The sequence below is a fragment of the Raphanus sativus genome, chromosome 8, assembly GCF_000801105.2.
Source record: "Raphanus sativus cultivar WK10039 chromosome 8, ASM80110v3, whole genome shotgun sequence".
Taxonomy (NCBI): domain Eukaryota; kingdom Viridiplantae; phylum Streptophyta; class Magnoliopsida; order Brassicales; family Brassicaceae; genus Raphanus; species Raphanus sativus.
Window position 1 is genome coordinate 1,705,373 of NC_079518.1, and position 26,205 is coordinate 1,731,577.

The 26,205-nt window shown below is 35.7% G+C and overlaps 5 protein-coding genes across 6 annotated transcripts; 4 read left to right on the top strand and 1 right to left on the bottom strand.

Moving 5' to 3' along the window:
- The first annotated feature begins 5,127 nt into the window (after positions 1-5,127).
- LOC108809482 (zinc finger protein 5-like) lies at positions 5,128-6,188 on the top strand. The gene has a single exon (XM_018581620.2). It carries the CDS (start codon positions 5,401-5,403, stop codon positions 6,016-6,018), a length of 618 nt encoding a protein of 205 aa, XP_018437122.1. The 5' UTR covers positions 5,128-5,400; the 3' UTR covers positions 6,019-6,188.
- Positions 6,189-9,604: 3,416 nt separating this feature from the next.
- Positions 9,605-15,940, top strand: LOC108813157 (RNA cytidine acetyltransferase 1). Its single transcript, XM_018585625.2, has 27 exons — positions 9,605-9,753; positions 10,064-10,197; positions 10,319-10,410; positions 10,680-10,851; positions 10,933-11,055; positions 11,140-11,313; positions 11,417-11,527; positions 11,613-11,746; positions 11,840-11,933; positions 12,055-12,153; positions 12,261-12,397; positions 12,499-12,596; positions 12,738-12,861; positions 12,976-13,063; positions 13,148-13,247; positions 13,332-13,384; positions 13,503-13,679; positions 13,755-13,792; positions 13,878-13,971; positions 14,042-14,221; positions 14,321-14,429; positions 14,507-14,576; positions 14,657-14,804; positions 14,907-15,035; positions 15,151-15,276; positions 15,388-15,453; positions 15,546-15,940. The coding sequence occupies exons 2-27, from the start codon at positions 10,093-10,095 to the stop codon at positions 15,786-15,788; spliced, it is 3,084 nt and encodes a 1,027-aa protein (XP_018441127.1). The 5' UTR covers positions 9,605-9,753; positions 10,064-10,092; the 3' UTR covers positions 15,789-15,940.
- Positions 15,878-17,133, bottom strand: LOC108813158 (iron-sulfur assembly protein IscA, chloroplastic). Its single transcript, XM_018585627.2, has 3 exons — positions 16,853-17,133; positions 16,359-16,577; positions 15,878-16,168 (listed from the first exon to the last, which is right to left on the bottom strand). Exons 1-3 carry the CDS (start codon positions 17,025-17,027, stop codon positions 16,026-16,028), a joined length of 537 nt encoding a protein of 178 aa, XP_018441129.1. The 5' UTR covers positions 17,028-17,133; the 3' UTR covers positions 15,878-16,025.
- Positions 17,134-17,314: 181 nt separating this feature from the next.
- On the top strand, positions 17,315-20,991 carry LOC108806418 (uncharacterized). Its single transcript, XM_018578527.2, has 18 exons — positions 17,315-17,470; positions 17,556-17,823; positions 17,910-18,143; positions 18,234-18,292; positions 18,378-18,515; positions 18,653-18,727; positions 18,824-18,907; positions 19,005-19,066; positions 19,149-19,218; positions 19,311-19,386; positions 19,477-19,607; positions 19,693-19,752; positions 19,840-19,914; positions 20,008-20,112; positions 20,184-20,279; positions 20,348-20,428; positions 20,525-20,626; positions 20,719-20,991. The coding sequence occupies exons 1-18, from the start codon at positions 17,414-17,416 to the stop codon at positions 20,785-20,787; spliced, it is 1,842 nt and encodes a 613-aa protein (XP_018434029.1). The 5' UTR covers positions 17,315-17,413; the 3' UTR covers positions 20,788-20,991.
- Positions 20,992-22,610: 1,619 nt separating this feature from the next.
- On the top strand, positions 22,611-25,833 carry LOC108809612 (DNA polymerase lambda). 2 transcript variants are annotated; one of them, XM_018581754.2, is made up of 14 exons: positions 22,611-22,787; positions 22,872-23,015; positions 23,126-23,446; positions 23,518-23,599; positions 23,687-23,817; positions 24,029-24,091; positions 24,264-24,443; positions 24,536-24,589; positions 24,671-24,759; positions 24,847-24,937; positions 25,039-25,119; positions 25,225-25,292; positions 25,426-25,510; positions 25,601-25,833. In XM_018581754.2, exons 1-14 carry the CDS (start codon positions 22,677-22,679, stop codon positions 25,697-25,699), a joined length of 1,599 nt encoding a protein of 532 aa, XP_018437256.2. In that variant the 5' UTR covers positions 22,611-22,676; the 3' UTR covers positions 25,700-25,833. The 2 variants fall into 2 exon arrangements, with proteins under 2 accessions (XP_018437256.2, XP_056849030.1); XM_056993050.1 differs by having other exon boundaries at positions 23,521-23,599.
- The last annotated feature ends 372 nt before the right edge of the window (positions 25,834-26,205 follow it).

Below are 26,205 nucleotides of genomic sequence, written 5' to 3' on the forward strand. Positions count from 1 at the left end.
TTCTGTTTTAATAAGATAGATTAAACTCCACTACAATATAAAATTAATTTTGTTATACATTCTAACTTATCGAAAATCATATTAATTGAATTGTCATCGTGTAAATGCAAACACATAAATTGTGTTTGAAACAACCAAGCCTCAGTAGACTGTAGACAGACAAACAATTAGAGTACCAGAATTTCATATAGCAATATCATTATCTTGGGATTATAAAACTTAGCACTAATGCCAACTCATCAGTTGTCATTCATTCGTACCTGTCTCGATCGACTCTCAAGTCTCAATCGTAAATCATGGACAAAAAAGGCATACAATCCAAAATTCTCAAAAAAACAAGAGAGAGGTGAGAGAAAATTTCTCTCCAGAGTCTCTCCCTCTCTGTCTCCTTTAACCTAGTGCCGCCGCCGTAAATTCTGTTTTCTCGCGGTGGTCGGTGATTCACTCGCTCCGATCACCGCATGTGTTGGGTTCGTCGTTGTTATCCTCTCACATCCAAGCTGTCTTCCCTTCATTCTCTCTTCTTTGCAGAGTGCTTCTAGTTCTGATGGAGTTCTTCCACTCGATCTGCTATAAATCAAAGACGTCTTTGTTTTCTCGGGAACACTAGCGAAGCAAGAACAAAAAGAGGACTCTTGGACGCCTTGGATCTCCCTGTAGTCGCCGTCTGCGCTCGGATCTGGGTCAAATCTGAGATCTGAGACCCGCCGGAGTCTCTGAAGGGTCGCTACCATCATGTTCCTGCATCGTCGTCTCGCTCCAGTCGGCCTCCTCTACCGGTTAATCCAAGGATTTTGTAGAGTTTCTCCGCTCAGTCTCTGAATGTAAGGTGGTTGGAGACGCACCACCGAGGACCTCTGTCACCTAGTCCAAGAGACGGCATCCATGGCGCTCCTCCAGCGATCGATTGGGCTTTCCTTCTAGCTACCGTCGTCGTTTCACTAGGGATTTGAGGACTTCCCGCTGTGGCGGCTTCAACTGCTTCAAGGCTGAGCTCTCTCTCGTTGTTCTAGGTCGCCTGTTTGATTAAGGAGTCTTCAACCCCTCCCGTGCTTTATTTCTCTTATGCCAAGGCTCCGACAGTTTGATTGGGTGTTCCTGTTGTCTTTGCTGTATCTTTTGTGTCGCGTGACCGGATGGGGAGCATGTATTTCCACTTGCGCTTGACCGTAACTAGAGCTTCACCTTCAGCAGCATAGCCACAGGTCTACACTCCATCTTCTGTTGAGATAACTAGGGTCTAGTTCTGTTGACGTCCTCCTCCAGTGAAGCTCCGGGGCGTGAGCCAGCCGCCTCCGTCGATGCCTGCTTAGAACCACTTCGGTGAGTGCTCGACTGATACTACCCTTTGGTTATTCCTATTGCCATAGTAGGTTTGTTTTTGCTTAACAAGAAGGTCTTGGTTAGCGAGGCTAAATTGTTGTCTCTTGTTCTGAAATGTAAATTAGTTTCAGGTTTTCTATTACTAGAAGCTTGGACTAAATCATCTAGGTTCTTAGAGGTTTTTTAATTTTTTGCGGCCTTTTTGATATCTGAATGACTGTTATAGCAGATCTTGGTTTCAATTCATTGTGACCGAACCTTAATTCTTTTCGAAGTAATGACATTTACAATTTAGCAAAAAGAACAATCCAAAATTCTCGAGGTAAATAGGAGAGCACGAGACAAAAGAGATCAAAAACATCGTAGCTTAAAGTTACTTAAAAGTTCATCATGGGCCTTAAACCTTATCGGGCCTCTCCCCAAATGTTGTACTATTAGTTTATGGAGGGTGAACTTAATAAATCCAAAACGGTCTGGAAAGGTTGGCAGATTGGAGTAATATTAACTTTTATATAAGCCTGCAGCTAAAGATTTTAAAAAGGCCCAATACTATCTACAAGAAATTAAGTTTCCTATAACTACGAAACCAGGCATTAGTTGTTAGACCTATCCCACAGTTTTATCTGCGAACTGGAAAAAATATGACAGTATCTACATGTTTTTGACATGGTTAGCTTGCAATATACTCTATGTTTTCCAAGCTGCTTTATGCTCAGTGTAGAGAGAACACAACTCGAGAACCCATGGAGAACAGCCACTTCCATCAATGAAGCTGGTTACACTCGTGGACAAGAGTGTCCGTAACTGTATCTCCTTTCTTGGGGAAGTAGTCACAATTATGGTGAAGCGATGACTCTCTGATTTTCCACAAGATAATACCGCATTTGAAATCTATGAATGTTTATATGCTATTAACACTAGCTATGAAGCTTTTTCATTGTATAAACGATTTTTTTTTTTTGAATAAATTTAACATTTAAGAAAAAAATATAAGAAATTCCAATAATATTATCCTTTATTAGGGTTGTCATGATTCTTGTGTATATTAAAAATAAAAATCAGAAACGAGGGCATTGTAGTTGTTATGCAGGCAAGTAACGCATTTTTTATGTATTGACCGTTTATTTGAATTGTAGTCAATATTAATATCTTGAAGTTAAGAAATTATGAGTTCTACATTTAGATATATCTTATCATTGTTTGTTATCTTATTTATTCATCAATTAGCTACATGGTGTAGTTTAAAATTCTGGTCTTAGCATTGTTGGTCTTCTTTTGCTTTCCCATAAAATATATCGAATAAGATATAAGGTTCAAGTGCTCGTTGGAGTTGTCTAGAAGAGAAGCAAGAATTTGATTAATCGTAGAGGCAAACTGCAGGGACCACATTTGGATACTCTAATCATAGATCTTATTCGACCTAATTGAAAATGTTAAAACTAATTCAACTTACATCATTATCAAATTTTTATGTCATGTTCTAGTTTTTCGTTTTTGTTGGTTTTAAAACCTAAATAAGTACACTGAAAAATTTATTAAATCTACTTGGCAATTTTTTATATTAGATCTGTTTTGATATAACAAACGCTGTGTTAAGGCTAGTATAAAACAAACGCTTTGTTAAAGCTAGTATATCATATATATATGAATAGGATGTCCTCTTGCCAGTAAGTTACATTTGCTATAACTTTAATAGAAACCATTTGAGTTAGTTTTTTTGACTAATTTTTTTTGTTTACTAAAACCATTTGAGTTAGTTAGATTGTTTTTTCTTTAAGTTATGTTTGTTCTTGAATTCCATGCTAAACATGGAATTTTATACATGTTGTATTAACATTGTCAACAACTACATTATTATCGAGATGCATGGGAAAAATATTTCAACTTCGGCTATATATTGAATGAGTTAACAGCACTGTAAATGGTTTGCAGCAAATTTTGTGATACTTGGCACGCCCTCACAAGATATATCTTTCCTTATCAACATACACTAGAGTTAACCCTTACATTAACATGGTAGTATGCAAGTTTTATGGGTAACGTAAACTAACTGCCTTTTCAGACATGGTTGTTGTATTGATGTTAGAATGCTCGATGGGAAAACAAATAAATATAACAACTAAGTAGGTGGAAATAGTTGATATATCATATATGTAAATATAAGGATATATAGAATAATATAGAAACCAACCCACCCACCTAGTAGCCACCGCAAAGAAACTTTTAAAAGAGAAAAAAAAAACATAATGGGCTAAAATTATTCCACATCTTATTGGATAAATATAAGATTATTGTTGACAGCATACTTATTTGGAATTCTCTTTATCTAGTATAGTACTAAAAACTAAAATAAAATAAAAGACCCAAGGGAGAGGAAAGAGCTTTTAATTGCATGCGACACCAATTGGTGGCAAGAAAGTCTTCCAATCAGAGATCTTAGGTTGTACAAGTGGCATTATTACAACACCTAATAACGATTAATAATTATTATTTTAATTAATTGTCTTGATCTATCTTTTAAGTTACAATAACAGTGGGGTCTTAATGGAACAACTGTCCAAACCAAATGCCATTTCATTATAATTATTTTGTTAAAATAAGATTATCATATGACTTGATTCACCTGAAATAGAATAATCTATACTCTTTGCTAATATGATATTTCTTTCTGTTTAAAATAATGTCTTCTCATGCTTTATGAAGATTTGCCCAAGATCTTGTTTTGAAGATTAGACTTAAGAATATTTTTTTTTGTTGTATAGTATAGATGCTTGCATCATTGCCCACTTCTTGTATTCCTTCATTTGGCAACTAGCAATTCCCCTAATTATTTTAATCATTTAATTAGCATTCATTAAACATGGTCAATATAGGCTTTTCTTTCTTTTCTCACGGCAATTAGACAAATGATATTTGGTTTATGTGGAAGACACTGCGATAAGCTATAAAGAAGCTTCGATCCATGTTCCATGATCAGTTCTCTTATTCTGCTGGCTTTGCTTCAGGATTAGCTTTCATCTGCCTGCTATGTATCCCAAAAATATATATCTTAATTTCATGGTGTTTAATGAAGTTCAGATAATAATAAAAAAAGAATATGTTAACTAGATTTATAGACTGATAAGTATTTCTAGTTGAGAACACTGGACGACATCTCATTAGTTTTTGCATATGATGAAACCTTTTAATACAAAAAAAGAGCTGATGGTAGATGTAAAATACAATGTTTATTGCGTGCCAAGTTAAAATTTAACATTATTTTGGAATCAAAGTATTATCCTTCCGGTTGATATATTTTCGGTTATATTGATTATTGATTAGCTTTATTTTTCTTCATATCTTTCTTTGACTTTTGGTTTTATTTCTAATATGATATTAACATCTTAATCTTCTCTTTAAGCTTAGAATATAACTTTTGTACTGATTGTCACAAGTGGTGTGATAGCTCATCGCTGCATCCATTTTCATATACAATTTTAAATTAGAAATTATGCATATCTCAACTTAATCAAACTATTTTATACACGCACAAACAACTATTTTATACACGCACTAAACAGAAAGTATCTTTCCACGATATTTTAAAGTCACGGGTTGTAAAATTCAAGCAAATGTGTATTATGTATTATGCATAACTGCATAAGACAAAGAAAGATAAAACAAGTTGACAAGCTAAGTCTTTGTAAATATGTTTCTATTGTTTGCATATAAAAGGCGCGTGGTATCCACATATTTGTATAAAAATACTCCGTGTTTAGTGTAATGTTTGTATTAAGTACATATATAAGTACCTATCGAGTTTATTTTCCAAGATCATTTCTCGTCACACCTTAGATTCAAACAAATACTTTATTATAAAACCCTAAACAATATTAGCCGATGCTGTTCATGACTAATATAAAACCCTTCCAATACTATATTATAGTGCAGATGCAATGCATCATTAATTACAAATTATTAAACTAAACATCATCTGTCTCTCGACTCTGCTATATAAAGAAGATCATTTACGTTACGTACATATCCTAAAGCTAATTAAACCAACCAGAATACATAAACACATATATATCTCCGACAATGTCTCGTACAGGCGAAAGCTCCTCAGGCTCTTCCTCCGACAAGACCATAAAACTGTTCGGCTTCGAACTCATCAGCGGTGGTAATCGTTCCCCGGATGTCACGACGGCGGATAGCGTAAGCTCTTCAACGAAGAAGACGACGTCGTTCACAGCGAAAAGACTCGAGTGCCAATACTGCGGCAAAGAGTTTGCAAATTCTCAAGCCTTGGGTGGTCACCAAAACGCTCACAAGAAGGAGAGGTTGAAGAAGAAGAGGCTTCAGCTTCAAGCTCGACGAGCCAGCATCGGCTATTATCTCACCAGCCACCAACAACCCATAACGACGTCATTTCAGAGACAGTACAAGACGCCGTCATATTGCGCGTTCTCTTCCATGCATTTGAATAGTCAGATGGGTTTGTTCAACGAGGAGTGGTCGTCCATGTCGTCGCAGATTAGCTTTGGTAATAAAGACACTTCTCAAGATTTTAGTGAACAAAATGGTGAGATGGGTAAGATGTACGGTGCGAGACAAAACATGATTCAGTTCCAGAGAGATCTGACTTCTCGTTCTGATTCGAAGAGAAGCATTAACCCGCTGGATCTTCATCTAGGTTTTGCCGGTGATACGGCATAATATCCATATGATTTAAAATGTATACTGGTGATGTATTTTATTGCAGAAAAAAAAACGAGACATAGTATACTTGATGAACTTTGAGTTTTATTAATTGGTTTAGGTTTATATATGTTTTAAATTCATTTAAGCAAGTGAGTTGAAGATTTTTTTTTATTGATAATCTCAAATAGGTTAGTTCTAAAAATTAACAATCTCAAACATATTACAGTATAATTCACAATATATATATATATAATTTCCAATCATCGTCCAATGAAAAAACAGTAGATCGAGCTAGAGACTTCAAGTACTAGTCACAATATATTTTTCTTGATCCTTAGGTTGTTAGCTAGCCGAATACTAATTGAAAATGTTTCTATATTTTTAGTCATTAGTTAATTGTTTTGTGATACATTAATCTAAGTGGTGCATTGCTTAATAGGTGGAGAAAACATGTTGAAACATTCACTTTCTTATTTTTTAGAATTAACTAATACATTCACTTTTTGCCTAGTGTATTTTTTAGAACGAGTGTAGTCTATTTATCTTCATGGTACCGCGTACGTGCTTCTTTGTTGGCGCATTTTATATATTTAGATATACATAATTACAGATCGTACGTAGTGGTGAAGACATCTGCTGATATACGTTCATATGTGCGTACACGCTTTTAATTTGTTCTATAGTCAAATTTCAAATATTTTGCTAGAAATTTCATGTCAAAGGTTACAAATGATCTAATGTAATATTTCTTTACAAGCTTATGAACTTCAACAAGATTCAAGTAACTCGTGAACAAAAGAAAACCCATTTAAACCGTTATGTAATGCATGCACATGGACATTATGACATATATAGAGATGTATAATTCTACTTATACAAACTTAATGTTTATCTGATAACCAAAAACATAAATTGCAGTGAACTCTATAGTTTCCATAGATTAACCATATATTATACATAATGCCAAATTTTCGAAAATTGATTTTTTCTTTAAAATTCCTCATTTGTTAAAAACTTAATATGAGTCTTTTGATGAATTGTTTTATGTTTTTTTAATAAGTAAAAGAGATAGAGGTATGTGAATTGTACGAATACTCTTAGAGCATGATTATCGGTTGGACGATAATAAGTCCCTAAAATCTATTTTTTTCTATTTTCTGGTTTTAAAAAAAAAAAAAAAAAAAAAGAAGTGAACCACTCGCGTGCCGCCACATATGGTGGGGCCCGCAGAAAAAGCTAAGGACGCGTCCAAAAAGTTTCTTATCTAGCGACTTTTTCTCTTGAGTCCTACTTGATATTGATGAATGGTGGTCCCTCCCCCCCCAAAGGACCACGTGAGGGACACCGATAATCATTGCCTTACCAAGAACCGAATAGGTGAATTTTTAGTGGTGGCATTTCTTGACTTAGATTTTATTCTTTCAAATAGATTTGGTGTAAGATTGATTTGAAATTTCCCACTAAATCTCTAAATAAATATGTTCTTCAATTCATATTTGGCTGTTACTTTAGAATACCTATAATATATATTAGAATGGAGTCGGCAGGTTATATATTCAATCAATTGCGTGATTACACTGATTAGAATGGTAAGCTTAATTAAAGATCCAACATCAAATGTTGGAAGCCCCTTTAATTGTGTAACACATGTCACTTCCAACACCAACGGAACTCCTCCATATTGCTTATATGTGTTTAGATGATTATCCCATTTTATTTATACTTTATTTTATTTAATATTTCGCTAAAGAGGGTTTCCTTTATTGTCCATTTCGTATGTTTCCTAATTTTGGTAATAATGTTTTTGTTAAGTTCGGAACATCGCTACTTGTATATGAGCAAACTATACATTTGTTTTCTTTCAAGTTGGGATTTTCCTTAAACAGTTGTAAGTTGTTACTTACCTTATATTTGTGATCATTCTCTTTTATCTCATACTAGAAAATACTAGCTATGTTTGTATATACAATTTTAATGTAAAATCTTATTATTTGTTAATACATTGCACTAATCATCATTAGCTATAAAAATGCAAATATATATGCTATTTAATACATTGACAAACCAACCATGACAAAATCCATGATGGAAAATGCAAACCCTAGCATAATGATATCAAGAATCTTCAGCTAGTATTTTTTTTTTTTTTGAAAAAGGGCTCATCTTTAGCTAGTATTTCATTATTATTATTCTTTTTTTTGTCTCAGAAAAGTTTTTACTGTTTTTTTATTTTAAAAAAGGTTATACTTCTATAACTATTTCTGCTGAAATAAGTGAAATATAGTTCATCCTGTATAGAGTATTTGTTGTTTTTGTATGAACTTGTATTTGAATGTATTATGTATACAGTATACATAGATTCTACTAAGTGATGATCATATGCATATACATAGAAATTATACTAATAGGATATCTATTCGCCGTGCCCTAAAAGCTCCTTTCAAACTTAGGTCACCTAATAAGTATTTTGTTGTGTTTTATTATCACAACATGTGACATGTTACCATGGTATATGAAATGTAATCATATTGGAGGATAGCCACTAAACGAAATAGACTAATTTTCAAAATTTAAATGAATTATTAAGAAGAAGAGATAATGTTATCTAGTGTTGTGGGTGATAAAGATATATCCAAGCTAGGTCAGGTTAGCTTGTTCATCCAAATTGATTAAACATTATATTTCTTCAATAAGACTTCGCCATCTGTACCACCAATCCTTCTATCAACTATGGATTATAAAATATAAAACGGCATATGCATCCATTATAATTTTCATCAATATTGAAATTATTGCTTTCTTAAAGCAAAGTCTATTTTTTAAAACCTACTGAGTGGTTCAACGTTACATTTGACCATCGAGGAAACTAGTATATAATGCAATACATAAAGATTATATTTTAATTATTATTCGACTGTAGTTGTTTGAAAGACTCGTTATATGTGTGTAGTTGCGAAATTACAATTCTTTAGAAGGACAATCTGTTTTTTCTACGTAATATATAGGACGAGAAGTATCCTTTACTTTATTAGATTGAATGATTCTTGATTTAATAATTAAAACACTGGCGTTAGATGTAAGTTAAAAATTAATATCGATTTTAAATTAATCAGTTGGTCTATAAAATTAATTTGGTAGAGCACCCATCGATCAGATATGTCTTCGAAGAAGCTCTGATTGTCGAAGACGTGTACTAAGTGACAAGTATATATAATTTCTCTTAAATTAATACATAGTTGGCTATTTGCGTGCATCATTATTTGCTAGATAGTAAATATTCGATTGATCATGTCGTGTGCAGGCATCAATCTTTAGAATATGTATATTGTATTCTCTATGAAAAGAACGTACACTCTAGTTCAGTGCTCAATCAATGCAAGAAGAAGTTAATATATTTTAAATCAAGTTCAGACTCAATATGCATATTGTTACAAATCTTTAGTTTTAAATGTTTTTTTGTAGATCATAAAGAGCTCTATAGCTAAATTGTTTTAACAATATTATCATAGGCGCGCTATATAGCTAAATTGTTTTTTTTTTAATAGACCCAATGGGCTACAAGTTACAGCCTTTACGGGCCCAATGCGCGTTGATAACCGATTTAAAAAAGCAAACCGGTCGGATCTCGGTTTAAAGGTGGATACCCTGTGGGTTTTAGGGTTTTAGCTTTCTCTGCTTTGTTACACACAAAAGTCTGTTTCTTTCACCCTCTCTGCTTGTTTCCGTCACACCATCCTCAATCTCAGACAGGTTCGTTCTCCGTCACACACGTTACTATTGTTCACAGCCTACGAAGTATTGATTTCACAGCTTGGAGTCGAAATCCGTTTGTGTTTTTTTTTTTTTGGTGTTTTTATAAATTCTGAGACTTTGCTTCGTTGAGTTTCTCATAGAAAGTTCGAAACTTTGATTCGAATTTGTAATAGGAAAGATTATTTTCAAATGGGTTTATGTTTTGAATCTATCTGAACTAAAAAAAAGAACATGGGTTTGTCTTAATATCGTTTTGCACAAAACAGCACTTAACTGTGTGTTCATTAAATGTTGTTTCGGACATAAGGTTAGGAAGCAAAAAGTTGGTGTGTGAGAATGAGGAAGAAGGTAGACGAGCGTATCAGGACTCTGATTGAAAACGGTGTTAAACTTAGACATCGTTCCATGTTTGTCATCGTCGGTGACAAGTCTCGTGACCAGGTAATCTCTTCTGTTCTTCTTATAAAAAATCTCTACTTTTTCATTCTCCTTCAATTTTTTTTTTTTTTTTTTGGGTTCTTGGAGATGAGTTATAATGCGTGTTCTTTTGGTTATGTAACAGATTGTTAATCTTCATCACATTTTGTCAAAATCGATGGTGAAGTCTAACACAAGTGTGCTATGGTGCTACAAGAACAGACTCGACATTAGCAGGTTCTGTTTATCATCATTGTGTTTCAGAAAATATTAATCTTTTCCAATTTTGAAATTTTACCTTGAAACGTTGTTATTAGAACGCACTTATGTTTTATTTTCTTTTGGTCTTTCCATGTTGAGAATGATAGTTTATTTATGAACTATGTTAGGCATAGTCGTGGAGTTAGTTTTAGTCATCAAGAGTAATCATGTAACCAAGTTATGCAAAGTCCATAAGTTGGTCCTGAATATTAAATAGTGGAATTGTTTTTTTTTTTTTTGTGCAGTCACAATAAAAAACGTTCAAAGCAGCTGAAGAAGATGAAGGAGAGAGGACAATTAGATCCTGAAAAGCTTGACGCTTTCTCTCTTTTCCTTGATGTTGGGGAAGTAACACATTGCATGTACAAAGATTCTGAAAGAGTCCTCGGGAATACTTTTGGCATGTGCATCCTACAGGTAGGCCTGGTTAATTATGATATAAGTAAATATAGTTGCTGCTACTTACTAAAACATTTGTATTTGATTTTATATGTTTAGGATTTTGAAGCTTTAACCCCAAATCTACTAGCAAGAACCATTGAGACGGTGGAAGGGGGTGGGCTGGTTGTATTACTATTGCAATCTCTTGCTTCACTTACTAGTCTATGCACCATGGTTATGGTATGAACCGTGATTTTGGCAGTTATGTAAATTATGTTGCTTGCTTGGCTAGTTTTTTACATGATTGGTTCCTTTTCGTATCAGGATGTGCATGATAGATTTCGAACTGAGTCACACTCTGAAACTTCCGGGCGTTTCAACGAGCGTTTTCTGTTATCTCTAGCGTCCTGCAAAGCATGCGTTGTCATGGATGACGAGCTGAATATACTGCCGCTTTCGTCTCATATCAGATCTATCACAAAAGTTCCAGCAAAGGAGGTAATTTGTTTTAGCAGATTTAAGGGTTGTTGAGAGAAACTATCTTCCATCATGCCTCTTAGAGCATCATTAACGGTTTACTTTCATGTGTTTCTGGTAAAAGGATCCGGAGGGACTTTCTGAGGCAGAACAAGATCTAAAGAGTTTGAAAGATGCACTAAGTGATGATTTTCCTGTTGGTCCTTTGATCCAGAAGTGTTGTACATTGGATCAGGTATGTAGTTTTGCCCCCTGTGTACATTGGATGAAGAAGTGTTGTACATTGGATCAGGATTGAGTATCTGTTTTGTTTTTTTTAGGGTAAAGCTGTTGTCACATTTTTCGATGCAATACTGGATAAGACTCTACGGAGCATAGTTGCTCTGATTGCTAGTCGAGGTCGTGGAAAATCTGCCGCACTTGGTTTAGCTGTTGCCGGGGCTGTTGCTGCTGGGTAGGCTTTGGGTTAATGTACTCTTTTTTATTTCACAAATGTTATGATAATATATACGTTAACTTATGGATACTTTATCTTATTTGCTGTTAGGTATTCTAATATCTACGTAACAGCACCAAGCCCAGATAACTTGAAAACATTCTTCGAGTTTGTTTGCAAAGGTTTCGATGCTCTTGAATACAAGGTAATATGAACTTCTTATGCATCACATATTCAAAGGTCATTTAAAGAAATCTATTTGCTGGTCTTGCATTATCTCGAGGCAATTTGAGATTAAAACATTCTTCGACTATATGTTTTTGAAGGAACATCTTGAGTATGATGTTGTGAGAAGTGTGAATCCTGACTTCAAGAAAGCAATCGTACGGATAAACATCTTTAAGCAGCACAGGCAAACGATCCAGGTTTGTTCATTCCTGGCTTTTATAATAAACTGTGGCTTGTCTGATAATGTTTTGATAAATATTTGTGAACTTATCTCTAATTGCTTTTCTCTTGTTCTTTCTTGCAGTATATACAACCGCATGAACACGAGAAGCTCTCACAAGTTGAGCTGTTGGTTATTGATGAAGCAGCTGCGATTCCTTTGCCAGTTGTGAAGTCGCTACTTGGACCTTACCTAGTTTTCTTATCATCCACTGTCAGTGGGTACGTTGAAACATGATTTTTTCTGCTTACATTACCATTATGTATGCCGTGATTATAATTTGGGCCAGTTAGGTTCACTGACTTCCTTTTCTTTATCAAAGGTATGAAGGTACTGGTAGGTCTTTGTCTCTGAAACTCCTCCAACAGCTAGAAGAACAAAGCCGAGCCCCTGCTACTGGTGTTGAAGGCTCCCTTTCTGGTATTTAACTTCTGTATCTTGTTCAATGTATTTGTATTTAGTATTAGAAATCCATTCTCTTCTTGGCTCTGTAGATGATGTTAATTTGTTATTTGTTACCTTGGGGAGTACCTTAACTGTCTGTCGTTTCTTTGGATTCAGGTTGCCTTTTCAAGAAGATAGAACTTACTGAGTCAATTAGATACGCTTCTGGAGATCCAATTGAATCCTGGCTCAATGGTCTACTATGCCTTGATGTTGCTAATTGTCTCCCCAGTCCTTCATGGTATGGAGATTTCACGTAAAAAAATAATACAAAGTTCTTGTTAATAAAAAATAATCCCTTTTCTTCCCCCCAACTGATCTTTCGGTTTTTGGTTGTTTCTTCTGTATATTGTAGCCATCCTCTGCCAAGTCAGTGTGATCTCTACTATGTCAACCGAGACACGCTGTTTTCTTATCACAAAGACAGTGAGTTGTTTCTACAGGTAATAATAGTTGATTTTTAAAATCTGATTGTTTACTAACTTTATTTTGATAATAGTAACTTGACATTAAGTGGTATTCTGCAGCGAATGATGGCACTTTGTGTCTCTTCTCACTACAAGAATTCTCCTAATGATCTTCAACTGCTGGCGGATGCTCCTGCTCATCATTTGTTTGTGCTTCTCGGTATATAACTGCTTCTATTACTCATAGTTAGATAATAAAATCACCGGATTTAGAGTACTCGCCTTCAACTTCTATGTGGTACAGGTCCTGTTGATGAGTCCAAAAACCAGCTTCCTGATATACTCTGTGTTGTTCAGGTATAGGGCTCAATACTTTCTGTTTTATTTGAGATCCAAAAATAAAATAAAACTAGGAGATCTGCTTTAGTTGTTTGTTTGCAGCATTGTGACTGATTCAGGATGTGTACTTTTGCAGGTCTGTCTTGAAGGACAGATATCTGAGAAATCAGCTATCAGAAGTTTGAGAGATGGTCATTCACCACATGGAGATCAGATACCATGGAAGTTCTGTGAACAGTTCAGGGACCTTGTCTTCCCAACTCTTTCTGGTGCTCGTATTGTACGCATAGCAGTCCACCCCAACGCCATGAAGGTGAGTTAGCTTAGGCTCATTTAATCTGTTTGGTTCGATGTAAATTTAACAAATTCGTTATTGCATTCTATTCAGATGGGATATGGATCTGCTGCGGTTGAACTATTGACCAGGTAAAATTCATGAAAATCTACATACGTAGACAGTAAGCTGTTATCAATGGTTGACGATAATGACTTAATTGATTGATGTGGACAGATATTTTGAGGGGCAGCTAGCTTCAATATCAGAAGGCGATGATGAACTCGACGTGGAGGCTTCACCAGTTAAAGTTACCGAAGCTGCTAAGAAGGTTCGTGTTTTTTCTATCTACTTTTGTTTGGTTTATGCATTAAGCTTCTTACCTGAATGCTTTTCCATAGGCTTCTTTGCTTGAGGAACAAATAAAACCTCGCGCCAATCTTCCACCGTTGCTGGTCCCTCTTCGTGATCGACGACCAGAGAGACTCCACTACCTAGGTGTCTCTTTTGGTCTTACTTTGGATCTTTTCCGTTTCTGGAGGAAACACAAGTTTGCTCCATTCTATATCAGTCAGATACAAGTTAAGCATCTCTCTACTCCTTCTACTGAGTTTCTTATCTATGGCTTGTATAATAGTAGTAGTAGTTAGTAACACAATATCTACATTTGGTTGGATCAGAGTTCTGTGACCGGTGAGCACACATGCATGCTTCTGAAACCATTAAACAACGATGAGTTCGAAATTAGCGAGTCTGATGAACTGGGCTTCTTTGCTCCCTTCTATAAAGGTTTGTTGATTCTTAACAAGAACTAGATTTTGCCGTTCTTGGTTTAATGTTTTGGCCACTTCTTCCTTTTTGTACAGATTTCAGGATAAGGTTCTCTAAGCTGTTGAGCGATAAGTTCAAGAAGATGGATTATAAACTTGCAATGAGGTTAGCACTAAACCTTCTTTTGGTTCATTACATTCTTGGAGGATTTGATCATTATTCTCATATCACTCGTTTGTCTCTAGTGTCTTAAACCCTAAGATCAACTTCACAGAAGTTGATTCTTCGGTAAGTTCAGAAAATGGATATTTAAAGAAACTCGACAGAGTCTTTTCTCCTTATGATATGGAGAGACTCAGAGCGTACACTGACAATCTTGTGGACTTCAATCTGGTTAGATACATTTTTTGGTCAAGGAACATATTGAGTTTTAATTTGTTATTTATTTTTGTTCCATTGGGTGATTCTTTGTTTTTTCTTATCTCTATTTTATAGGTTTATGACCTCTGTAAAACTCTAGCACATCACTATTTTCAAGAGAAGCTCCCGGTCACGCTTTCATATGTCCAAGCATCTGTTCTCCTATGCTTGGGCTTGCAGGAGTCTGATTTCTCCACCATCGAGGTATGACATTTATATACTCTTGAGATAACGTCCATGATTTGGACTCACGTTTCATCCGTCGTTTGGAGATAAACTTGTAGATGTTCTAAATTGGATTGTCACATTTGACTTGCAGAGACAAATGCAGCTAGAGAGGGGGCAAATACACTCACTTCTATTGAAGGTTGGCAAGAAGTTGTACAAATATTTGAATGGAATCGCAGCTTCGGAGATCGAAGCCACCTTCCCTCGGTTGAAAGAAGTAAGTTCAGATTGCAAAACTAACAGAGGATACTTCTGTGTACCTTTGCTCAGTAATTTACAATCACTCATATTTGAATATATGATTCATGATTGACTTATATGGTTGCAGAGAGTGCTTGAACCTCACAATGTATCTGTAGACGAAGATCTCAAGGAAGGAGCAAAACAAGTCGAGGTATTTGCTTCTGTTCAAGCTTTATATTTTTGTTTTTGATGCTATGTGAGGTGGAGTAAGATCATTCACACTTAATGTTTGGTGTTTGATAGGAACAAATGAGGGCAAAGATAGAATTGGATCCTGAGCTGCTCGAACAATTTGCTATTGGTGACAAAGAAGCTGAAGCTTTGGAGAAGTCTAAGATCTCTTCAAGTGGTATCATCAGTATCGAGACTAGCAAATCTTCTGAATACAAGGCCAAAAAACCAAGTGGGTCTACTGATAAATCAGCCAAAAAGAGGGGCAATGATTATAAGCACTCCTCCAAATCCTACAAGAAGAGAAGAGCCTGATCTGGAGCTAATGTGTGTTATAGTCACCTGATGAATTTTGATCAATTTGTTTTTTTTTTGGCTTTCTGAATTTGTAACCAGAAGTTGAATATTTATAAGCATTTTGTATTGAACATCACAGATGAAAAATGCTTACAGTGTTTTCTGATTCAGTTGAGAAATTCTACAGCCATAATACACAACGTTTTATTAAGTCTATAAACTACATGTGTTTTTTTTACTGCGATAAAAGCTGTTTCACATCTCGGCAGCAAAAGATTTGCCACATCCACAGGTTTGGGTAGCGTTTGGGTTGGAGAAAGAGAAGCCTCCACCGATCAAAGCATCGCTGTAGTCAAGCTGCATCCCGAAAAGGAAGAGCATGCTCTTTGGATCACAAACTGCAAACAAAACAATAGAGAGTTGAAGTCTCCTGGACAACAATCAAGTCAAGCTAAGAACTTCATCTGATGATTGTTACCGAACAGCCACATCACTTTCTTACTTGGATGCATGCTTCAAACACACACAATAGGTGACGACAATTCATATATAACATGGCCAGTCTACCAAGGGAGGAAACTTAATTACCTATAGCGAAGCCTTGGTACTCGATGGTGGAATCGTCTGGTCTCGCGTTGGCTCTGTTCTCAAAGTCCATGGTGTAAGACATCCCCGAACAACCTCCCTGTTTCACACCAATTCTCAAGCACAGATCTTCCCCACGCTCTCTTCTCATCTTATTCAGATGCTTAAGCGCACTATCCGTCAAGGATATCGCCGGTTTCAGTCCCTCCACTGCAGTTGCCGCTGAGAAAATTACAAAAAAAAAAAACACTTTCGATTTGTCATGGAACACAAAAACCAAACTAGAGCAAAACTCAGTACATGTCCGAATATTAAAAAAAAGAAAAAAAAAGATGGACACTTTTTTTTTGGTAATCATATTTAAAAAAAAATCGATACTTTCGAATCATTTATACAAGAAGGGAATCAAAATAACTACAAAACACAAAGAGAAAACAAAGCTATCTTATCGGAAGATAAGATAAAAGCAGAGAACTTTCGTTATTATCAATTCGAACCTGGAGCAGAGGAGGATCGAACACAGAGACGGTTTCTCCGATTGAGAGTCACGTATGAAGAACGAGGAAATGAAATAGAATTACGTGGAGCCACATGACGGAAACTTTTCGTAGAAATCCTTAGCTGAAGAAAAGTTGGATTCGAAGAAGTCGTGATTCCAGCGAACGCCATCATCGTCGCCGAGCTGAGAGGAAGAAGAAAGAAGAAGACGAACAGGAATAAAAAAAAATTAAATAATTTTTGCTCAATAGTGTAATTTAAGTCCACATGTTTTATGTTTTTTTTTTCATGTTATGAACCTAAAGTAGATACAGCTAGATATACTTGAACCCGATGGGGATTGGGCCTGTGAACTTCATCTGTAGTTGCCCATTGGGCTTTAATGAAATATAATGGTTAACAAAAAAAAAAGAACGTTTGAACCCGGTTTAGAGTTCGGTTAATACCCGAATCTAATAGCACGCGCTTAGCACACACTTCATCTTCATCCTCTTTCTGTTCTCTTCGCTTCTCTTCTTCTCCAATTCGCCGTTCTCAGAGTGTGATTTTCGCGCCTATTGATGGCGTCGTCTTCCACCACCACCAGCTCTTCTCTCTATCTCCACTCTCTCTCCAAGGTAAACTCTACTTACTAGCAGCAAATCCTCTTCTTCTCTTCAATCACTCTAGCTTCTGATTAAATCAATCATTGAACCTTGAAAGGCTTCTTCTTCTGGTTTGTCCCAATGGAGGAGCGGGTTGCGGTTCGAGTTCCGAGGCGGCTCAGCTTCCACCCACCGGCTGTTCGTTTCTCCGGCGGTGGTGTTTCTTCGGCAAAGTCCGAGACTTTCTGCGATCAGAGCTTCATCAGAGGGAGGAGGCTCGAGGCGGCGTAGAGCTTACAAGGAGTCACAAGCGGTTCCTAATGCTAAAGTTCAGCAGATTGCTTCCTCCATCTTGCCCGTTGGCTCATTCGTTGTTGTCACCTTCGGTACACGCTGATTGTGTTCATTGAAAGTTCCTTTCTTTTTTAATGTCTTGGTCTGTTAGTACTAATTTGTTTTATTCAGCTGACAGTTTTGTGGAAAGTGGTGGAGAAGTTCATGTCCCCCAAGTCTCCTCCTCCAAAGACTTCTTCTTCTTCTTCAGCTGGAGATAATAGCAAGTCTTCTGCACAAGGTGTGAAATGGTCAATCGGTGCTGGTACCAATCTGTTGCAAGGTTTTGCTGCTAAGGTTGATAGGGAGAACAAGCAGAGGCTTAACGAGTTTGCTAAAGAGCTCAGGTCCTTCAGAAGTGTTGACATGGCAGGTGTTACTTTATATGATCTTAAAACTATTGTTGGTCGTCGATAGTGCAATTTAATATGGATGTAGCTTATATTTGAGTGTTATGTTGTAGGATGCAACTTTGGAGATGAAGGATTATTCTTTCTGGCTGAAAGCCTTGGGTACAATCAGGTTAAAGCTCCTGTTATCTGCCAACTTACTTACCTTCCTGATCTTCTTGTGTTGATTTAGTAACCATACCCATATGGTGTTTCAGACTTTAGAGGACGTCAGTTTTTCTGCAAATGGAATTACAGCTGCGGGGGTTAAAGCCTTTGATGGTGTTCTTCAGTCGAATATTATGTTGAAGGTTCTTAACCTCTCTGGAAACCCTATCGGTGATGAAGGAGTTAAGGTTAGTGGACATGCTATTAGTAAACTTTTTTTTTCTGAATGTCTTATGGTTATCAGAGAGAGAGAGAGAGGGAGCGTATTCTCTAGGTGTACATAGTCTTTATGAGATATTGTTTCCTTTTATTTTTGTAATGACAGACTTTATGTGCTACATTGATGGAAAATTCTAGCATCGAGATACTTCAGCTGAACAGTACTGATTTAGGAGACGAGGTTTGTCTAAGCGGATGCTGTAATTTAGCTCCTTAGTTAGACACAATAACCTTAATTCATTTCAAGCATCCAAGTACTTCTATTATTCCTGTGCAGGGTGCGAAAGAAATTGCTGAGTTGTTGAAGAGAAACTCAACCTTGAGGGTTATCGAGTTGAATAATAACATGATTGACTATTCTGTAAGTTCTACCTCTATATCGCGCCAAAAAAAACACCAAGTTTATAAAATTAATCTCTTGTCTCTTCACCCCCTTTTTTCTTTTGAAATGGAGGTAGGGGTTCACAAGTCTTGCTGGAGCTCTTCCTGAGAATAATACATTACGAAATTTACATCTCAAGTGAGTTTAGGATCGCAGATGGATGTTATCGTTTTAGTCTTGCTTGTCTTATTTATTTTGTCTAATATTATCGCTCTTTCAGTGGGAACTATGGTGGTGCTTTGGGTGCCAATGCTTTAGCTAAAGGGCTCGAGGGTAATAAGTCTCTACGGGTACACAAACTTCCTCATGTCCCTTTCTATATGTTTTATTATGTCATCGAGAGAGTTAAATCCGTTTAAGCCATTGGCCATTCTACTTGCAGGAGCTTCATTTGCATGGAAATTCCATTGGAGATGAAGGGATTCGTGCTTTGATGGCTGGTCTTTCTTCCCACAAAGGTTTTTTTTTGTTTGAGCAGTTTCTGATAGAACTCTCTTCATACTTCAACTGAAGACTATAACTCTTTTCTTACCTCTATTTGTGTGCAGGGAAACTGGCTCTGCTTGACCTGGGTAACAACTCCATCACCACAAAGGGTGCCTTCTATGTAGCAGAATACATCAAGAGAAGCAAGAGCCTGGTTTGGTTGAATCTTTACATGAATGACATAGGCGATGAGGTACCTTTTACACAATCCAATTTATAACAGTTCAGCTGGATCATGTGCCTTGTTAACTGACCGAATGATTTTCATAAAACTTCAGGGAGCTGAAAAGGTTGCAGATGCTTTGAAGCAGAACCGTTCAATTGCAACCATTGACATTGTGAGAAGTGACCAGTTTCTTCTCCAGTCTCCCTAACTCAAGCTATTTGTGGATGTTAACGCGTTTTTTTTTTTTTTTGTGAAATAGGGTGGAAATAACATCCACGCAGAGGGAGTTAATGCTATAGCTCAAGCGCTGAAAGATAATACAGTTATCACGACGGTCAGTGCCAAGAAACTCTTTCTCATTTTTGTTTCCTTATTTACTTATATAACTTGAAAGATGATGACAGTGCTAGTCTCATTGTTTATTCAGTTAGAGGTTGGTTATAACCCCATAGGACCTGATGGAGCAAAAGCGTTATCAGAAATTCTCAAGTTCCATGGAAATGTAAAGACGCTCAAACTTGGTTGGTGCCAGGTAAAGCCCGTCCTCAAAATGTTTGCTTGTTTGTTTTATCATTGTTGATCTTTCATTCATATGCCCTGCAGATAGCCGCTAAGGGTGCTGAGTACGTTGCAGACATGTTGAGATATAACAACACGATCTCGGTTTTGGACTTGCGGGCAAATGGACTTAGAGATGAGGTACTTGCATCCAAATTTTATCAGAGCATATTCACTTGTTTTATATTTACATTTTTTTCTTTTTTCAGGGAGCTTCTTGCTTAGCTCGGAGCTTAAAAGTGGTTAATGAAGCTCTGACATCAGTGGATCTAGGATTTAATGAGATTCGGGTAAATAAAAAAAGAAAACTTATATGTTCTTGGACGTAGTGTCTTATTTAAAACCTCGTAAGCTACTTTTATCTTATTGTTGTACCTCATATACAGGATGATGGTGCATTCGCCATTGCTCAAGCTCTTAAGGCCAATGAAGATGTAACGGTTACATCGATAAACCTCGGGAACAACTTCATCACCAAGTTTGGACAGGTAAGAACGTATCTGCTACCACCACCAGGTCTCTTGTTTAAAGATTCTGGTTTACTGAGACATTGTCCTTTATTTTTTTTTTGTTAATCCAGAGTGCTCTGACGGACGCTAGAGACCATGTTCTGGAGATGACTGAAAAGGAAGTAGAGATTTTCTTCTAGAGTGTGAGAGTTAGAACAAACGCAACTCCAGCTCTTTAAGAAGTGATACCTATCAATCTATAAACTTGCTTTTGTGTCCATGCTCTTTTTTGATTTGATTGTTATGTGGATAAAACATCTTACATGTTTTTTTCATTAAATTCATAGCATAAAACATATCTCATTGTTCTTCTAATTAAAAGCATAAACATATTGATAATCTTAGTTTTACCCTTGTTTAAAATGTGGATGAAAACATCTTAACTCACTTTTTACAAAGCAACTTAAAAATAAATATATAGCACATTTATCCTATTTGATAGATTCATCATTTTTTATTCATTCTTCTTGTTACACATCTATACTATAGATTGGACACTAAAATAAATAAATATATAGCACATTTATCCTATTTGTATGAAAGATATAATCACATGTAGTAGATACAATTTTTCTCATTATACTATATATACCAATGAGATAGCACCATCAACCAAAATGATGCACAAAATTTACTCATTTTTTTTTATCATAAGACAAAATACATGTGAAATCTTACATCTACAAGTTTTGAATATCTTTTTCACTTTATTATATTTTCTATTTTTTGTTTTGTTTTGTTTTGAGTTTAATGAGTTGAAAGTAAAGAACTATGTGAGAAAATGAATAATGAAATTGAGAGGAAGAAACAAATCCATATGAATCTACATTTGGTAGATCCAGAGTGCTCTGACGGACGCTAGAGACCATGTTCTTGAGATGACTGAAAAGGAAGTAGAGATTTTCTTCTAGAGTGTGAGAGACATTGAAAGTTCAGTAATTTTGATTGTTCATTTCCTGGTTTATATTAAAAATATTTCAAAGAAAGTTTCACACATTCACTCATGGTTAATCTGGGTTATCTTTGATTTTGAATTGGTTTTTGGTTATCAAGCTGGTTTCGTTTGGAAGATATCAATACGTAAATACAATAAGTAAAATTGATACATATAAATTACAAAATAACCTATTACTTATAAACAAACAAAAAAATATTTAATAGTTCTTATAATTTAATTATTTCTTAAATATTTGTATCCATGTATGAACACATGAAAATCACATAGTATAATCTATATAGTAATAATAATAATAATAATTTTATGTTCACTTTAGAATACATTTCTCAAAAAAATGATTTATGTTAACTTGATTTTAGAATCTTGGTTCTTTAATAGTTGTAAACCAATTTATGCAGAGATTATAATCTTTGTCGACTAACGAATAGCAAACCGAATTATGTTGGGTACGAAAGAAATCATGTTAATAATGGATAAATCAATCGTAATGGACTGGTTAAATGATGAGAAAGTTTATTAATTATTACTCTAAACGATTGTGGTTAGACAAGTAGCATTCTAATGTAACTAAAATCAGGGTTAATTCTTATATGTACTTATGTTTTAATAGTTTATTTGTCGACTAACGAATAGCAAACCGAATTATGTTAGTACGAAAAAAATCATGTTAATAATGGGTAAATCAATCGTAATGGGCTGGTTAAATGATAAAAAAGTTTATTAATTATTACTCTAAACGATTGTGGTTAGACGAGTAGCATTCTATTGTAACTAAAATCAGGGTTAATTCTTATCTGTACTTTATGTTTTAATAGTTTAGGATTAGATTGAGCTGAATAACAACAATATGGTTAAATCACAAATTAAACTTCAACGTTAGTCGTGTCACACTGTGATTTAGCTATAAACCCCGGTTTAGAGCAGGTTCTGTCGGTCTGATTTCGGTTCGGTTCATTGAAACGAGGGTAAAACTCATGCTTCGAACGACACAGTAATTAAGTTCACAAAATTTGCCGTTCGGTGCTGTTGGGAATACGGAGCAAAATTTGCGCGAGTGAAGAAGCATTGGAAATGGCGCCAAAGCGAGGAAGAAACCGGTCGCCTTCACCAGACCGGGACGGGATGTTCACCGGAATGGTAGTTTTCATGGTGGACACCGGAGTCCAGCGCCGTCGATTGCAGGTTTGTTTATGCTCGAGGAGAGAGAATCAAATTTTCTCAATTTTTTTTTTAATCTCCATTTTTTTTGCGCATTGAAAATTGAAGATATGGAAGGAGAAGCTGGTTCAAATGGGAGGAGCAGTGATGGAGGAAGATCGTTTAACTAAGAAACTCACTCATGTTCTCGCCATGAATCCCCAATCTCTTGTCGGAAAATTCAGTAAAGAATCTCTGTCTCGTTTTAAAGGAGTAAGTTTTTTTTTAATTAAAAAAAAATAAATGTTTGACATTTATGTATGTTTTCAGGTCAAAAGAGAGTTTATTTTCTTATTGTACATTTGATTTTTCTTTTCTTGTAGCGCCTTCTGAGTTACCAGTGGTTAGAAGATAGTCTAACTTCAGGAGAGAAGGCTGTTGAAGACTTGTACCTTCTCAAAATTGGCTCTGAAGAGCCAAACAAGTCTTTGCCTGCAAGGAGTGGTAGTGAGGATCAACCGTCAACTCCAAAAAGAGCTAGGGACTCCCCTGATTCTTCTGATACCGTAGGCTTAGAAAGCCAAAAGGATACACAAGGATCACCTGGTTCGCCTACTACTAGTTGCAGTGTTCCTTCTGCTAGTGCTAGTCCTACTGGAGAAGGCAGTGCAGAGATTCCCACTACTACTACTCCACAATCAGAGGTTTGACTCTTTTGGTGATGAATCCTTTTTTGGTTTTGGAAGTTTCTTATTAATCTTGTTTTGATTTATAGCAGCCCACATCGGTTTACAAACCACCTGATTTGAACAGAAATATCACTGAGATATTTGGGAAGCTAATTAACATATACAGAGGTAGGTATAATTATTGGTGTTTTGCTATCTCTCTCTTAAAGGATCTTAACTAGTCGTGACTTTGTTTTTCTCTCTCTTTCAAAAAAGCTCTGGGTGATGATAGGAGGTCCTTTAGCTATTACAAAGCTATACCGGTTATTGAGAAGTTCCCCACTAAGATTGAAAGCGTTGATCAGCTCAAACGCCTCCCTGGCATCGGAAAGTCATTGACAGATCATGTGAGTGTTAATAAATGTGTTCCAAGAACTGCATACACTTTACCCTTTAATGCTTGTGGTACTTCCAACTATTTCATCTGCTCTAGTTGATAAGCTTTTGGCAAGCACTACATGGACTGATGCATTGTCTTTTCCAAGTACCAACCTATAACCTTTGTTTTGTATTACTATGAGAACTTAACATTATTCTTCTACCTGATGAGTTTGGCAGATTCAAGAAATCGTGACAACAGGGAAGCTGTCCAAGCTGGAACACTTTGAAACAGATGAGAAGGTAGAATTTGAAGTCATAAGTTAAAAGTTATTCTACTATTTTTTTTGTTTCATGTTTTAAATTTTTTTTTAAAGAAAATACTGTGAATGACCTGGAGCTAGAGAACCAATATCTAGTACTTTTTCTTTGCAAATTATTTACCATTTGGAATGTGTCCTTACTTGGATTGAAGGTACGTACAATCAGCTTGTTTGGGGAAGTTTGGGGCATTGGTCCTGCTACTGCACTCAAGCTATATGAGAAAGGACATCGCACATTAGAAGACTTGAAGAACGAGGATTCACTAACGCATTCGCAGAGGTTGGGGTTGAAATATTTTGATGATATCAGAACAAGGATTCCACGCCAGGAGGTGTGATTCCCAGACTCCTACTTAAATTTTGTTTTTCTTCTCTATCCTTTATGGAGCTTTCTCCTTATATTTTCACACTTTCTGTGTTGTAGGTGCAAGAGATGGAACAACTTCTACAAAGAGTCGGCGAGGAAGTTTTGCCTGGTGTAATGAACTTTTCAGTTTTATCAGTTTGCTTGGATGTAGATAATCCTTACAAGGAATGGATACGGCTGTCTTTCCTGCAGGTGAATATTGTATGTGGAGGATCATACAGACGAGGGAAGGCTACTTGCGGAGATCTAGATATCGTTATCACACATCCTGATGGACAAAGGTATGTACAATCTTGCTTCCTCTTCCTCCTGCGTTGTTGTTTTTCCCTAAAACTTGTCTTTGCTAATTGTCCTGACTCCTGACTCAGTCATAAGGGCTTCTTGACAAAATTTGTAAAGCGTTTGAAGGAAATAAACTTTCTTAGAGAAGATCTCATCTTCAGTACCCACAGTGAAGAGGTAACTTGACATTTCTTTTTTTTTGCTTTGTCAATCATCGAAATACTCTGTTCTAGCACTTGATATAAGATTCTATTCAATGATTGCCCTCTATCATGCAGGGTACTGGTTCAGGCGTTGATACGTATTTTGGACTATGCACTTATCCTGGTCAGGAGCTGAGGCGCCGTATTGATTTTAAGGTAACACTGAAAACTCCACAACTCCACAGGACCCACAAGCCACGCTCATTGCCAAAGGACAAGATATGTTGATTCATCACCATGTCTGCGTTGCTTTTTTCACAGGTTTACCCGAGGGATATCTATGCATTCGGACTCATAGCCTGGACAGGGAACGACGTGTTGAACAGAAGGTATCAACAAGATATAATCCATGCTTGCCACAAAAGATTGTGTTGCTAAATAAGAAAAAAATACACACACAAACACATCCCTATATATATATATATATATATATATATATTTAATATGCAATGGAAAACGCAGGCTGAGATTGCTAGCAGAATCCAAAGGATATCGACTCGACGACACCGGACTGTTCCCAGCTACTCACAGCTCAAGTGGTAACAGGGTAAGCGGAACAACAAAGTGAATGATTAAAATGGAATGAATTAATTGATTTTTTTTTTGGTTTGAGCATGTGATCATGTTTCTTTGTCAGGGTGGTAAAGCAAGTGCAAGCATGAAACTCTCCACGGAGAAAGAAGTTTTCGATTTCCTAGGGTTTCCTTGGCTCGAGCCACACGAGAGGAATCTTTAAGTAAACTCACAAAGCCTCTTTGGTTCTTGTTTAAGTTATGTTCTTTTGTAGTTCTGTAAGTAATCGGTTGTTTTTGTAACTGCATATCTATTCTACTAGGTGTTTTCCTGCACCATGTGCAGTAAAAAAATTTTAAAATATTTTCTAAAAGATAAATATAAATTACATTTATCTTTTTATTAATATTATAAATTTTCTTTTTCTTATTAATATTTTAATTTAAATTGATTTAACTGAACATTAAAATTAAGATAAAAACAATTTTGTTTATTTTGAAATATATTTAAGAATGTGCATGTATATATTTAAAATTATAATCTTAGGTAGATTTTTCAATCTATTTATTTTAATTAAATATGTAAAATTGCATAATTGTCAAAAATTAAAATTAAACAATATTTATAAATATGTAGATATATATATATATATATAAGAAACTAATGATTTTACGATTTAATTTAATTTTATGATTTAATTTTTATAATTTTCTAAAAATATGTATATAT